This window comes from Zasmidium cellare (genome assembly GCF_010093935.1).
Source record: "Zasmidium cellare ATCC 36951 unplaced genomic scaffold M409scaffold_15, whole genome shotgun sequence".
NCBI classification, from domain to species: domain Eukaryota; kingdom Fungi; phylum Ascomycota; class Dothideomycetes; order Mycosphaerellales; family Mycosphaerellaceae; genus Zasmidium; species Zasmidium cellare.
In genome coordinates, this window is record NW_022986959.1 from 463,095 (window position 1) to 476,910 (window position 13,816).

General features: G+C 53.3%; 6 protein-coding genes across 6 annotated transcripts; 3 read left to right on the forward strand and 3 right to left on the reverse strand.

Moving 5' to 3' along the window:
- Positions 1–372: 372 nt before the first annotated feature.
- On the reverse strand, positions 373–792 carry M409DRAFT_54100 (uncharacterized protein; the record flags this gene model as incomplete). Its single annotated transcript, XM_033812591.1, has 1 exon — positions 373–792. The coding sequence occupies one exon, from the start codon at positions 790–792 to the stop codon at positions 373–375; it is 420 nt and encodes a 139-aa protein (XP_033668390.1).
- A 1,583-nt stretch (positions 793–2,375) lies between these two features.
- Positions 2,376–3,245, forward strand: M409DRAFT_22310 (uncharacterized protein; the record flags this gene model as incomplete). The annotated part of the gene is made up of 1 exon (XM_033806279.1): positions 2,376–3,245. The coding sequence occupies one exon, from the start codon at positions 2,376–2,378 to the stop codon at positions 3,243–3,245; it is 870 nt and encodes a 289-aa protein (XP_033668391.1).
- An 884-nt stretch (positions 3,246–4,129) lies between these two features.
- On the reverse strand, positions 4,130–5,041 carry M409DRAFT_54102 (uncharacterized protein; the record flags this gene model as incomplete). The annotated part of the gene is made up of 1 exon (XM_033812592.1): positions 4,130–5,041. The coding sequence occupies one exon, from the start codon at positions 5,039–5,041 to the stop codon at positions 4,130–4,132; it is 912 nt and encodes a 303-aa protein (XP_033668392.1).
- A 1,414-nt stretch (positions 5,042–6,455) lies between these two features.
- On the forward strand, positions 6,456–7,478 carry M409DRAFT_22312 (uncharacterized protein; the record flags this gene model as incomplete). The annotated part of the gene is made up of 1 exon (XM_033806280.1): positions 6,456–7,478. The coding sequence occupies one exon, from the start codon at positions 6,456–6,458 to the stop codon at positions 7,476–7,478; it is 1,023 nt and encodes a 340-aa protein (XP_033668393.1).
- A 1,363-nt stretch (positions 7,479–8,841) lies between these two features.
- M409DRAFT_22313 (uncharacterized protein) lies at positions 8,842–10,636 on the reverse strand (the record flags this gene model as incomplete). The annotated part of the gene is made up of 2 exons (XM_033806281.1): positions 8,842–9,651; positions 10,091–10,636. 2 exons carry the CDS (start codon positions 10,634–10,636, stop codon positions 8,842–8,844), a joined length of 1,356 nt encoding a protein of 451 aa, XP_033668394.1.
- Positions 10,637–11,844: 1,208 nt separating this feature from the next.
- On the forward strand, positions 11,845–13,415 carry M409DRAFT_22314 (uncharacterized protein; the record flags this gene model as incomplete). Its single annotated transcript, XM_033806282.1, has 2 exons — positions 11,845–12,510; positions 12,564–13,415. 2 exons carry the CDS (start codon positions 11,845–11,847, stop codon positions 13,413–13,415), a joined length of 1,518 nt encoding a protein of 505 aa, XP_033668395.1.
- Positions 13,416–13,816: the final 401 nt, after the last annotated feature.

Genomic DNA, 13,816 nt, shown 5'->3' on the forward strand with positions numbered 1-13,816 from the left:
TGCTATCAAGAGCGAAGAATAGGTCGAATGCATCAGCGAGAGCTACCAAGGGCGCCCGCATTACCCTCGATAGCGTAACTTGCGCCTCGACAGAGCTCGGGGTGCCGCCAAGGACTGCACGATTCACGAGAAGAGCCATGATTCCGACGAAACCTGATGCCCACAGCCGCCCCAGCCTGCGTACGTCGCCAACAATTGGTATCTCCCGGCTCGAAGGTTTTGTCGCCTGTGCATCGCACTCGAGGCTCGTTCCAGCAAGTCCCGAGATCAGGGCTTGTATCCCCTAGCCGCAGAAGACCGAGCAATTCGAAAGGAGTCACACAGCAGAGCCAACAGCGGGATGCAGATCTGTCTTCGAGTCATCCGATCGTATCATCGCTGAGCGCTCGTCCCTCCAGAACTCGTCATATTGATCTTATCGCTCCTACTCTCCACACCGCTGCTCGCCGGAGATTCCTTGTCCAAAATCCGCAACGCATCCTTGGTCAAAGGAGTCCCTTCCAGCGATACTGGCTTCTTCAGTTCCGCAGTCGACTCAAGAAGCCACTCGAGGCCATTGAAGAACATGTTGGAGTTGCTCGCGGATACTGCTAGGGTATGCGTCCTGGGAGATGGTTTTGTGGTGTTCATGCCGGCTTTAGCGGTGACCGTGGTAGGAGGTTTTCGGTTTGAGGTGGCTGCTGGAGATGGTGCAGGGAACACATGGGTGTAGCTCTTGGTCCGGCTATGCTGAGGCGGTGTGGGACGAGCACTTGATGTAGATCTGTCGGGAAGACTGCCTGCGTTAGCCATGTCGCAGTCGTATTCCAGTCAAGATGGTCGGGAGACGCTGAGAACCGCCGGGGTGAGATGAGGCTGTGGAAGGAAAGGAGAAAGAGTTACCTCCATGGCGCAGGCCTGGCCTTTCCGCATGTATACGTGTTGTGGGAGTGATCGAAGATGAGGCTGGTCTGCTATCGTAGATTGTGCAGAATCGACGATCGCGCCGGGCTGGGATCCGCCGTGGCCTGATTGGTCGACAAGGCTATTGTTGAGTTGCCATACTGGGTAGTCGTTAACCCTGTCGCTATCGTAGACAATAGCAGGCCTATGAAGCAGGTATTATGTCCAGAGACGGAGGCTTGCGAGGGTGAAAGTGAAAAACAACCACAACAGGTGTCCCCGCGCGAGTTGTCCTCTCGGCGGAGGAGCAACCACAAAAGCGAAAAGCTCAGCCAAATTCCGATCGATCTGTGAGGCTCAAGTCACGCCGAATCGAAACCTTAACCCTGCACAACCACCAAAAGATCGCGTGCGGTGGGGCTGTAAGCCGCGGACTCAATCCACGATTGGTCTTTTCGCGCGTGGCATAATAATCAAAATGCCCACTGGATCTCGAGGTCCGCGCCAACGATTCGTGGTGGGTATGCGACTGGCGGTGACCTGTTGGCAGGTGGTAAGTGACCATCGACGGATTGTTAGACGGCAGCTTGACTATTCCCTTTCGCACTACTAAACCAGAGGTATAGGTGATCCGAAAGACACCAAAACGTAAGCATCGTACGCTTGCTAGACGAGAAGGCAGTTGTCGAGTTTGAGCCTGAGCCTCCACCTGAAGTACAAGATGGAAGTTAAAGAACACCCATGCATTCCACCTCCGAGCTCCAGAAAATAGTCATACTTATTGCCTCACCCGCAACGCACTCGCCATGGGAGCTGTGGATGAGCACGACTCTTATCCGATCAAGGATAAGAAGAACCGCTAACTATCAACACCGCAACCGCTCGTTATATCAGACCGATCCCCCTGATTACGTTGGAAGTCCGCCGAGATCGAGAATCTTCCAGCTTCCAAATCGTGCCAACACAGAGATTCCCGATCTCGCATCTGAATTGAATGCATTGTCCTTGGTCTTCTCTCCTTTGCCCATCTGGGTACAAGAACGACATACACGCTCGATGAGGCGTGATGTACGATGGACCCGGCAACATCGAGCGCATGGATACAGAATGGTCGGCCGTCCATGCGCCCTTCCATCCACATCGCACATGAGAGACTCAGACAGTGGCGGCAGGATGCTTCAGCACCACGTCTTGCGAACTGTCAAGCTTCAAACGGCACACAACATGCAGGTCAGATCGAATTTGAAGACGAAACGTGAGCACAAGACATGTCCCTGACAGCAAGTTTCCACAGTGTTCAGCCAGGGACAATCGGCATTATCCAATATGCGGTTCTTTGTCAAGTTCGACGATCTCCGTGAAAGGCGCGGCGTTGTGCACGTCATGCTTTGTCTGATCGACGAGATTGGACTTCAAAAGCTCCAGCAGGCGGGAGTGGCGTGCTACTACGATGGCACAGAAGGGCAGCGTACTTACATTTTTGATGGCTCACGATGGCTCTGTCGCTCACTAACTCCCTCTCAGGTATGTACATCAGAGAAGTCGCAGCCGCAGGAAGCAGCTACGGCATCGCGACCAACGTTCTCGTTCCTCCCAGCACACTCCTAACTGTGATACAAGGGCTTCAAGCTGACGGCATGGTCGTCACGGTTATCGAAGAGAAACTCCACCCGGATCTTGACCCAGTCACTGCCGCCATCGCCAAGATCGGCGCCCACTGCTTCCCCTCTCACAACGAAGCCAACGCGATCAGCGGGCAAGGCACCATTGCACTTGAACTCGAGAACGAAGTGGCTCAGCTGCTAGCCATGAAACCGTCTCCACCAAAACGTAACATGCCCGGCCTCCACGCCATCATCAGCATCGTCGGCACAGCCTCTGCTCTCTGCGGCATCTGCATGGCCTGCGAGCGAACAGGCACTCGAGTCTTCGGCGCCGAGACGGTTCCTGACCCCATTCTCGATACCCACGGACCGAACCTCTCAAGCATCGTAAGAGGCGAGGAACGATATGACTTTGACGTTCCCATGGGCGACCTGCCATTCTCCACATTCACAGCTCGGGGCCTTCTCTCAGCTATTCTCTACGCGGAGCAAAGCACCGCCATCAGGGCAAGCGAGGCGTTATTGCAACAGTGCAGTGTACATGTCACACCGCGGGATGTAGCGCCGCTGGCTGTCGGGTTGTACAGTGAGGATTTCCATCGGTTTGTGAGGAAGAACGTTGATCGTGGGCAGGTGGTCAACATTGGGATCATTGTCCAGGCTGATCAGGCGAGGCTGGGCACGCAACGTCCAGGGACTGTGGAGTTCTTCCCGGGCGAGGATCTCCATGACGGGCTGGAGAGTCTGTTCCTGTGCTAAGCGGCAAGATGGACCACTTCACCTTCGGAAGGTGATCTCTCAATCCCAGTGTGGTCGAAGCAATACCAGGTCCTGGCCTCAATGCGCTCACAGTCACGCGGCGGCGAGTGCCAACTTTTTAAGGACATACCATCGTCGTCAGTCTCCAAGCTGAGCAGAAGTCAATAACAAGTTTTCGGCCGCGCGCGTCCACTACAGCCCGGCCAGGAGAGCGGTGTTCATGGTGATAGTAAGTCAGCTTCGCCATGTCTGCCAGCCTTGCTGCATTCCTCACCAAGCACTCTATCCTGCGTTGGTTGTCAGCTGTACGGCATGATTTGTATGTACTTTGGCGCTGGGCTCGTTAACGGGTCGCTGTTGCCTGCAAAGTGGATCTTCGATGGTAAACGGAACTGCTTTTCACCGTTGTCGACGCTTTAGATAGTCACATTAAACATGAGTGTGAAGAAGTCAAAATCGAAGTGAGAAGTAAGCAGTGTGTCTGTGATAAATATGCTTTCCGTATGTATGCCCTGTCCCATCCGTTCATGCCATATCCTGTCTCTAATCTCCAAAGTCAAATGTTGAACGCAGCAATGCCCTCCCAATAATGTCGCCGCCATCCCGCATTCCTCGGGTACCAAGCTCCTGCTCACATCGTGCAAAGCACTGTGCGAGCCGGCCTGAGGATCGGGTATCGGTCTCCGGATAGAGTCCCATTGCCTAATGCCACCCTGCGGAACCGGTTTGGCTATATACTGTTTAGTGTTCCCCAAAAGCCCCACACGCAGTCAGATTCCCTCCCATAATGTACATGTTTGTAATCTGATGTCCGAGCCTTCGTCACCATGCCGTTTCCCTACGCCTCAAGCTCCAATTCTCATTGTGGAAGGCCCTCAGCGAGCCTACCTGAGAATCGGATAGGGGTCATTGGACAGAGTCCCATAGCCAGAAAGGTACGCAGGGATTCGGATTGGATGATAGGGTGGAGGGGGTGATGACGGTAGTGGTGTGGTGCGGCCTGTGCTCGACTGTGCTCTCCAGCGTGGTGAAGGTCTCGACTTCGGTTGGCCGACGAGATTTGCTGACGGCCAGAGTGGCTGATCGATGCTCAACTCGAAGTAGTCGATGATGCCTCTACCATTGAAGCTAGGCGGTGGAACGTTTGAAGGTCGCTGCGATGCATCGACTGCGGCGTCGATGGCGTAGGAAACGAAGGTGCCCTTCACGATGTCGTTCATGGCATCGTTCCACTCGTCCAAGGTGACTTCGATCGAGATGGATGGCTCCGGCGATGCACACTGCTTGATGTAGTCCACCATCTGGCGCCCCTTTGTGCAACGGGCGACCTCAGCGTCAACGCGGTTGTGGAGGCTCGTGATGTACTCCGACGAGAACCGATCGACATCCTTGTGAGAGAAGTCGTTGAGAAGCTGACCGATACTAGTGTACCAGTCGCGAGCAACAGGGCGGATCTCATCGTTGCCGTGGGGAGAGGTCTCAGACCAGACACCCTTTGGGTCTGGCTCGAGAATGGCGGCTGCGTAGACGAGCTCCTCGTTGGCTGGTGTGTGGAGGTCACGGCGGGTGTGGAGAGGGAGAGAGCAGTACTCGTTCTGGAGCTCTGTGTAGGAGGAGGCGACGTGGTTCAACATGCTCTTGGCCTCGGCAAGACCTGCGGCAACGCCCTCATCGTGGTGGGCGTAGACTGGTTGACCAGACGTGTGGTATGTTGGTCGTCGCTCTATCGTGGTCGTCTCGGGGTTTAGCTTGGTGGTGGTGAAGCGCACAACTTTGAACCAAGTTGGGAGCTTCATGTTGTTGGTGCTGGGGGGTTGGAGGTTTCGTATCTGAAGAGAAAAGACTCCATGCTGGCAAAAGAAGGCGCATTTTATACTTATTAAGTCGAGAACGTATATAACACATTGTGCAGGTGTTATCGAAATGTGTTATGCGTCGAGTATGACGAAGGCTGAGAATTCCATTGTTGTCACTCCTCCAACTGCTGGATGCATTGTGGAGACAAAGAAATCAGAGGGGAGTTGCAAGATATAGGAAGAACAAAGGAGGGTGGGTAGAGTAGAGGAAAAGCGAACGGGAATGGGATATCAGAAAGCCATTTTGTCCATGGAAACTGATGTATCTTGGAGTCTTGTAAGACATTCTTCTTGGTCTCATCGGGTCCAAGACTCAACGCCGTAGAGTCTCATGGGTGGTGAACCACGAACCTGTCCTGTGCACAGTCTTCGTCTCATGTTGCTGCCATCTCCACTCGCCCTCGGCACTCTGGGTTTTCAATCTGCTTCATGTCTCTCTCTTTGCGGTGTCGTTCAATCAACATGTTCTTCCTGCACTCCTCAAGAACGCCCGCCTTGCTCCGAGACATTCTTCTTCAACCGTGCTGATCGCCGTTTCCCATCCTTCCTCGCTTGCTCCTCCCCCGTGACTTCCTCCTCTTCCTGCTCTACTTCTTTTGCAGCGCGCTTCTTTGCCCGCTGATTTGCCCGCTCGTCCATCGCTTTATCCCACGCGTCGCGCTCTTCACACGGATGCTCGAGGAGAATATCGCGAACAGCCTGGTCGAGGTTGTTCTGCCTGGACTTGTATGCCTATCGTTGCTGCTCCTCGCTTCCGTACTCATCGATGAGCTCGCGCCACCCGCGCTTGCAGAGCCGGCATTGCTTGAGGACGAAGATGCTGGGTTCCGTTAGTGTAAGTGGGTGTGAAGACATGGCGTATTTCCCTAGCTTCGTTTCGCTTGGATCGCGTTGTTAGTAGCTTGGTGATGGGAGTGTCTCTATTTTTGTGAAAGTAGAGCGCACGAGTCTTAAGTTACGCTAGTCGGCGCTTCCGAAAGCCTGTATATATTTCGCATATGACAAGAGGGTTTGCTTCCCTAACAAGCCTTCATGCAGTCTGCCCTTGTTTCACATTGTAGGATTCTCGCAGCTTCACCAATCTCTTTTTTCATATGTCTTTCCGCAGTCTTCACCAGTGTAGGTGAAGATTTGGGCACCGTGCCCGTGCCGAGTGAAGCAAACAGTCCAGCAAGCGGGTGAAGACGGCGGAACCCGCTAGCCGTCTTAAATACTTTCCTCCTGCCTATTTTTCTCTATTTTCTCTCCATCGCACACACTACATCCACAAGCGCGAATACATCAAGACTCGACCACCATATACACTCCACCACATTTCGACACTCCAGCACGTTCAATCCCTCCACACAACATCATGCAGAGAGCAGCCTCCCTTCGCGAGTGGTCAGAGAAGAGTACTGGTCTCTGGCTCAAGTTGAACAGCATCCAGAACCAGTGGCGCCTCCTCGCTGGCCAGTATGTCGGCCTACCTCTCGCTTTCCGCCGCGACATGACCCTCGGCAAGTGGTCGGAGCGGTTCACTTGCGCCGCCGTCCTCCAGCATATCGCGGCCTACCCTGCCATCCTCAGCGATCCCAACGTCTACAAGATGCAGCAACTAGCCGAGATGAACGACCAGTTCCTGAGCGATACCGAGACGTGCATTGTCTCACGCGGCTGGTACGCCATGCTGCACGAGGCCGCTTCTACCATGCGCCACTGGCAGGACATCTCAGACAACGAGATCAACCCTCAGCGCATTGTAGCTCTCCTGGACCAGGGCGAAGCAGCCGTTCAAGCCATGGAGGTGATGCTGCAGACCTTACTCAGCACCTACTGCTCCGCTGAAGCCACACCTCGACCAGACCGCATGATGACGCGTGCCTGGAACACGATGTGCAGCGACATTCGCTGGGGCGCAGCATTGGAGAAGGCTGCTGCCAAGTTCACCTGGGAGGTGCAGACAACCTCTCAGCCTCCAAGCAACGGCGGCAGGCGAGTCTGGGTAAACTATGAGGTAGCTCTGCCTCCCGAAGCGGCTTCGGAGGGAACGACCCTTTTGCAGAGCGCAGCGGTCACCCGCCAGCTTCTCATTCTTCTCCGCAGCACTCACGCAACACAACGTCGCCGACTAGACCATCAGTATGGCAGACATACAACGAGCAATGGGAGAGCCCACCTGCGACGTCGAACGAGTTTCCCCACCCATCGAACAACTTCACGCTGGCGACTCTCGCAACCCGTGGCTCCTCAGACCTTCACACCGCAGTCAAACGGAACGCGGCTGATTTCTTCGCAGGCCACCTTAACTTGGAACACAGCATTGCCTCCAATGGAGATTTCACGATCAATGCTGGGCAGGAAAGAAGCAACGTTGAGGCTGCGCGGCAGCACCTGAGGAGAGAGCGTCGGCGTTGACATCCGGATAGGATCAATCGACGGACAGGGAGGGCTGACATGCTCGTGGACGAAAGCATTGGAGCGAAAGAAGAGGTCAAGGCTATCTGGAATGCGGCGTCGGGACTGCAGGAAGCTTGCGAGGCGTTCCTGAGATGAGTATGGTTGATTGTGTTTGTGCTGCTCTACCTCCTGAACTGGTATCACCCGAGAATTGGCGTTCTACCTTCCTGTCTCTCATACTTCCATCTGTGGTGTCATATTTCCCTTCTGACCGTATTCAAATTGTTTCAGCAATGATACCTGCGCTCGGGGAGCTTTCGCCTTGGCCACACGCCCTCGTCCGGCCCATGTCTCTCAAGATTCTCACCCATTTTGATTGAGAATTGACAACTTTATCTCGGTATACCCTTGGTTTCCAAGAGGAGACATGTGTTGGAACAATGTCTCCCCACCTTGTCGGCACCCACTAAATCATGACTTCCTCCTTCTGAAACAACTGATATTAATATAAAGTAATGGATCCCTCCGAGTCTAAAATGGGGTAGTAAGACTCGCAACACACTATACTAGGAATAGACTTTCGTTCCAGATAGCCATGGAAGTGAAGGCCTCTGGTCGGCATTAAGTCAACAGTCGGCTGGTCTGGTGAGGTCATGGTCCTGGTGACGAACTTGCGCAAGTACTTCAAGTTGAAGGAGACGAGTCGATGGCATCCTCACAAGCTGAATCGGAGGACGGGGGACGGGCACTCCCTTCCTGATGAGAGTATCGGCAGGAACGAGGGTACCAAAGCGATCTGGGCGGGGATTGAGAGTTTGACGGAGACTTTGAAGGCGTATCAGTAGAGAATGCCCTCTGAAGTCTACACTGATCTTTCCAGATTACCTCTATCAGCTGGCTCTGAGGCCGCTGGTGGACTCGATGAGTGTGTTCATTAGGAGCACGGGAGAAGAGCTTTCAGGGGGACGGTTTGTAGCCACACGCAAGGCTAGAACATGAAAAACAAAAGCTTTTGTGCAAGACTCGGGATGGTCTTCGCTACTCGATCCCAAAAATGCACAACCAAAGAGAAGCCTAAGCCCAAAGAAGGTCCATACCAAAGAGACCTCCAACTCAAAGACGTCCAATCCCAAAACCCCGAATGCCAAAGAAAAAAATCATTGCAAATAGACCCGGCCTTGCAGAACCAAGCAAGAGGATCCAAACCTAAATCCTCCAGACGATCAACTCGAAGACCGAGCAGTCATGAGTGAACTAACGCGCGAATAACCTGCACTCTGTCAGCTGTTTCCTGTATTACGCCCCCAGAGTAAACACCTACCAGAAATGAAGCCGATGAAGGATTTGGAGTCGAGCGGCTCTCAGTCAAGCATCTCGCGCGAGCGATACTCCTTCTCAAGATCGCTCAGATACTCCTCCCCGCCGTCCGATCCCATTCTCTCCATCATAGCACCCGAGACAGTGACCGAAGGGCGTGGTGCATGTCCTCGAGTGCTGCGCTCTGCGGTCCGGATAGGACGCTCCTCTTCGACGCTGTCGTGGATTTGTGCCGTGGCAGTGCCCACAACGGGGCAATAGATTGCGTAACCTTGCGGAAACGCTTGGCCACTGATGGGGAGGGAGGAGGCGATTGGTGACGTAGTTGAGGTGTTTTGCGCATCGCCAGACATCTTTTGCGGATGCAGACTTGAAGTCGAGGCCGAGGTATCAGGAGCATGTGGCGTGACATTCGAGCCGGCCTCGCCCTCCTTCTTCGTGATCTTGATTTGTTGGTATGCGCCGAGGGCAGCTGTGATCGCGGTATCCAACTTCTCGACTCTCTTTTCGCGGATCAGAAGCTCCTTCTCTCGCTCGTCGACCGCCTGCTCGCGCATCTCCAGCTGCTTCTTGCGCTTCTCGAAATCCTCCTCGTTCTTCTCCAAGTTCGTCTCACGCCGATTGAGCGCCTTCTCGCGCGCAATGAGCTCAGCATTCTCCATCACTTGTGTCTCGAGTACGTCATTCTGCAACTTCTTCTCCTCGGCTTCCAGAGTTGCGTGCTTCTTTTGAAAGTCTTTGAGAGTCTCGAACGCCTTCAAGAATCCCTCTTCAATGTTGCCTTGGGCTTCCTTGAGCGCGGTCGCGTTCAGTGACATCAACTCGGCGTATTGTGATGACGGAGACATGATGCGCTTGAAGGGATCAGCGAATTCGGATCGGCGCGACTGACGGGGTTGTTTACTGTCGGTTGTGACAAGTAAGGAGTGGGTTGAAGTGTGATGATGCAGTTTGATGCGAAGTATAGTGGATGCTCGAGCTTGGAAGTTGTGGGCTGGGGATGTGTTTGTTGTTGCGAAGACTACGGAAGCTTGGAAGTGTTTTGAAAAGCGGCGCGCTTAAACTTTCGCGGGGTAAGCGCTAGTCACTTTTCGGAAGGAGCAACACCGAGCAAGTGAATGACCGATCTGCACGTGGACGCAGCTCTCTGTCTAGCGGTGTCTACCAAGAGAGGTGATGTATGCATGTCTACTTTGAATCGCGTTGTCGGCAGGCAGCACCGCGATGCTGCACGTCTGCATTGGTTTGCAGTGTTCGACTTTTGATAAGTCTCCTATACTTCTTCACGCTGACGCGAGTTTGCAGTTTAGTCAATCTTGACGTCTTCCCCTCTTCGACATTCTCATCCGTAGCGGCAGAGTCAGCCGTGGGAAATGGAAACCCGCTCTCTTCCTCTCCAGGGCTGCGTGGTGGTGGCGTGAGCGGCGAGATGCTGGGTCGGGAGGGAATTGGCCACTTCGCCTTGATCATGTTCTCCGCTCTAAGGATCTCAGCTTGAGTCCTTCCTTCCACATTCTTCCAGAATGGCTTCCACAGACCGGCGCCAGGAATAGTGGCTGGCTCTGATGGCTTTGAAGACATGATATGTGGCGTCTTTGCGAATATCGTGCCGGCACCATTGCTTCCTTGGTCGAAGATCTTCTCGTTGACGTTCTCCTGTTCTTCCATTGCCTCCTGTGCTCGAGCTGTAATTCCTTGGAGCATCGCCTCTCGATAAGGGTCGAAGACGTCTCGGTCGATGATAGGGCTGCGAAGTTCGCGTTTCCGTTTCTCACGTCGTTGACCTTCGGAGCCGTCGCTCTCTTCAAGCCCCTCGGCAGAAGACCGCTTCTTTGACATCGTCATAACTGCGGAAGAAATATTCACGATTAGCTTGATCGGTGATGGAATGCCCTGGGGACTCACTGTTGGGATCCGGGATAAAAACGTTGTTTATCGTACAGATCTTATACAGATATCGGTATCTTCGGTTGTCCGCTACCTTCTGGTGAGCTGAGGTGTACTTGTAGTTGTGGAGTTGACTAGAAACCGCAAACGTGGAGCTGATTGAGGACAATCAGAAGTAGCTATTGTAGCTTCAGGCATTGTCGACCTGGAAAGTGTGAAGATTCGCGCGCTGCTTTGCGACTGATTGGCTGAACAGCATCAGCACAAGCAGACATCGTGAATAGCACTGCGCACTGGGCGATCATTGCCGTGGTTCAATCGGACTAAGCCATGCGAAGCCGTCTCTGCATGTAGCTTATGGTGGATGAGAAGATTTCCCGTAATGCTGTTTGGAGTGCGACCGGCCAGGAGATGTTATAGTAGGGCCTCGAATATCAGTATACATTTTCATCGTCAAGTCGCCTTTGTATAGCAGGCCTTCCTCGCGGAGCGCCAGAGTTCGAGGTAATAGTTGAGTGAAGAGAAGGGATGCATGCGAATGAGGGCCTGTTAAAAAAGCGCGATGAGTGGATATGGAGACTAGATGTGTCTTAGTGTGACAAACGCTCTAGAGCATGGTAATCAAAGGTGGAATCAAGGTACTGTGAGATGTCGGTGCTCTTCTTGTTCTACTCCTTTGTCTTACTAAAGCTTGCATCTTGCCGCGTCCGCCTCTCGTGGACTTCTTCTTTGTCTCTTCAATGGGAGCAGCCAAAAGCTCGAAAGCTTTCCCAAGCATGTCATCCCCTCTGGCCAAGGGTTGCTTCGCCTGCTCATGCGTAGACCACTTTTCGAGTTTACCAGGCAGTTTGTACCTTGCCTTAGCGTACGGGTTCTGTTAATGCTCAAGGGGTGAGGTCAATTCGGTGCTCGGGAAGCTCGCGAAATCCGTCGGCAGCCCAGATCTCCCCGGGCCAGCGCAGGACTAGAATCTCGAGCTGAACATCCATAGATATCTGCTCAGTCATCAATCCAAGATCCTCCTCGTGATTATGCAAGGCACCGCCAAGGCTGGGCGCTGAGGATGGAGGATGTGCTTACTAACGAACTTCAGCTGAATGACCTCGACTTCATCTCCTTCCCACACGCCCTCAGAATTCTTGAAGACATCGACAGCCAAGATGACGGCCGATATCAACTCAGGGCTAGTACTGAAGCGTACCAAGACCGGATGCTTTACCTGTCGGAAGAGGAGGAAGAAGTGTGATGAAGCCAGGCCAAAATGCGGTGCGTGTTCGAGGAACGGTCTGCGATGTTCATGGCCCAAATTCTCAGGGAAGTACGGGCATTCCAGTATTCTCGATCAGGTTGAAGTTGCAAGTGTCTCAGAGAAAGGCAGCACGCAGGACCCTCAGAATCGGCATTGCACGAAGAGAGACTTCAACCCATATGAAGGCCTCGACATGCCCACGGCTAGCATATCGCCTACCCTTGGAAACATCAGTTCCGCATCCAGACGAACGGCATTGTCACCGCTACTGCTCCAAAGCTACTTGGAAAACACCTCACTACTTATGGTGGCCAAGCCGGCCCACCTCAACGCATTCTTGACGATGCTCCTCCCTACAGCCTATTTCGACGAGCTGATGATGGATGCTCTCCTCGCCATGAGCGGTCAGCATCTATGCGGAATGCATCGATCTCAACCAGAAATGCACCAGTCGACTTGGCATCACTATGGTATGGCTCTGAGGGCTGTTCATGGTCGAATCCGTGAAGCGAAGAACCTCCCAGCAGCTGCACTTCTGGACTTGATACTTGTTCTGCTACTTCTTTGCCACGCCGAGGTCAGAGTTACTCCACCTGTTTGGACAAGATCACTTTGACTGACCCTGGCTAGGCGTTCTCGGGGGAACAGCATGGAACAATGTACCACCACCTCCGCGCCTGCCGACAGCTGCTCCTACGACTTCTGGAACGTCCGGGAGAGATTTTTCGCACGGGCACTCGGCGACTGATGGGCCTTGCTCTGGAGAGCTATTGCTTCCTGGCCGTCGTTGCGAACATAACGCCATATGGACTTCTGGAGCTAAGAACGCTGCCCGTTGAGGATCCATTCCTACAATCTGCTAAACATCTCGAATCGTACGATACCTTTGGCAGCTTTTTTGCATGCGGCTACAGTATCTGTGCGGACATACCTTCAATTGCGATGCTCGCAAGGCAGCGTCTGCTAGAGGACGACCTTCATTCCGGTCACATTTCCAGTGAAAGCAAGACCACCTACTACAGGATTCTAAAGAAGCTCACACATTGGCAAGTACCCAACCTTAGCTCAGAAATGCTGCAGTGGTCGACAGCATACAGAGCTACTGGAGAGATCTGGAGACACGCAATGCTGCTCTATCTCAAGACCTCCATGTGTGGATCTACGATCGGCAATGCCGCACTTCTGGATGAGATACAGTACCACGTTGACATGGTGTTGCATTTTCTGGCCCGTATCGGCTCCTCGCCCTACGGCACCATCATGATGTGGCCAGGGTTGATCGCTGGCTCTTGCATGACCAGCAGTGAGCAGCAACAAGCTATGCTCCAGAGATTGCGACTCTCTCGCTTCCCGAATTTACATCTGGTCCAGGCTTCGAATCTACTGGAACTTCTGTGGGCGGACACAGACGAACAAGCATTTGGCCCATACGGACTTTTCATGACCATGAAGAAGTCCAATATCAATTTGAGTATTGCCTGAAATTTGTGCTCCGGAAACGCTATCTAACAACAACATCTCGACAGTCTGGATTCGCAAGTCTCCGTGCCCTAGTCCAAGCTACAACATCGCACAGCAATCTCACCGTTGGCACTACGCCAAGTAATCTCCAATAATAGCTGCAAGACCGACTGCTCCTGAGATTACCAAGACTGGTCCTGCTGGCATTTCTCCAATGCTTAAATACTGGAATCCATTTGCCCAAAGGTGCACAGATAAGCCGACGAAAGCGATTGTCTCCTCCTGAGACGCAAAGGGAGCCAGACGAGCCCACTTCAGGTGGAAAAGAGCTATTCACCCCCCAAAAGTCAGCATGGCCTGGCTGCTTGTCATGCGCCACGAGAACAGACAGAAGCCATACCAAGGGAGAAGAGAATGGTCGT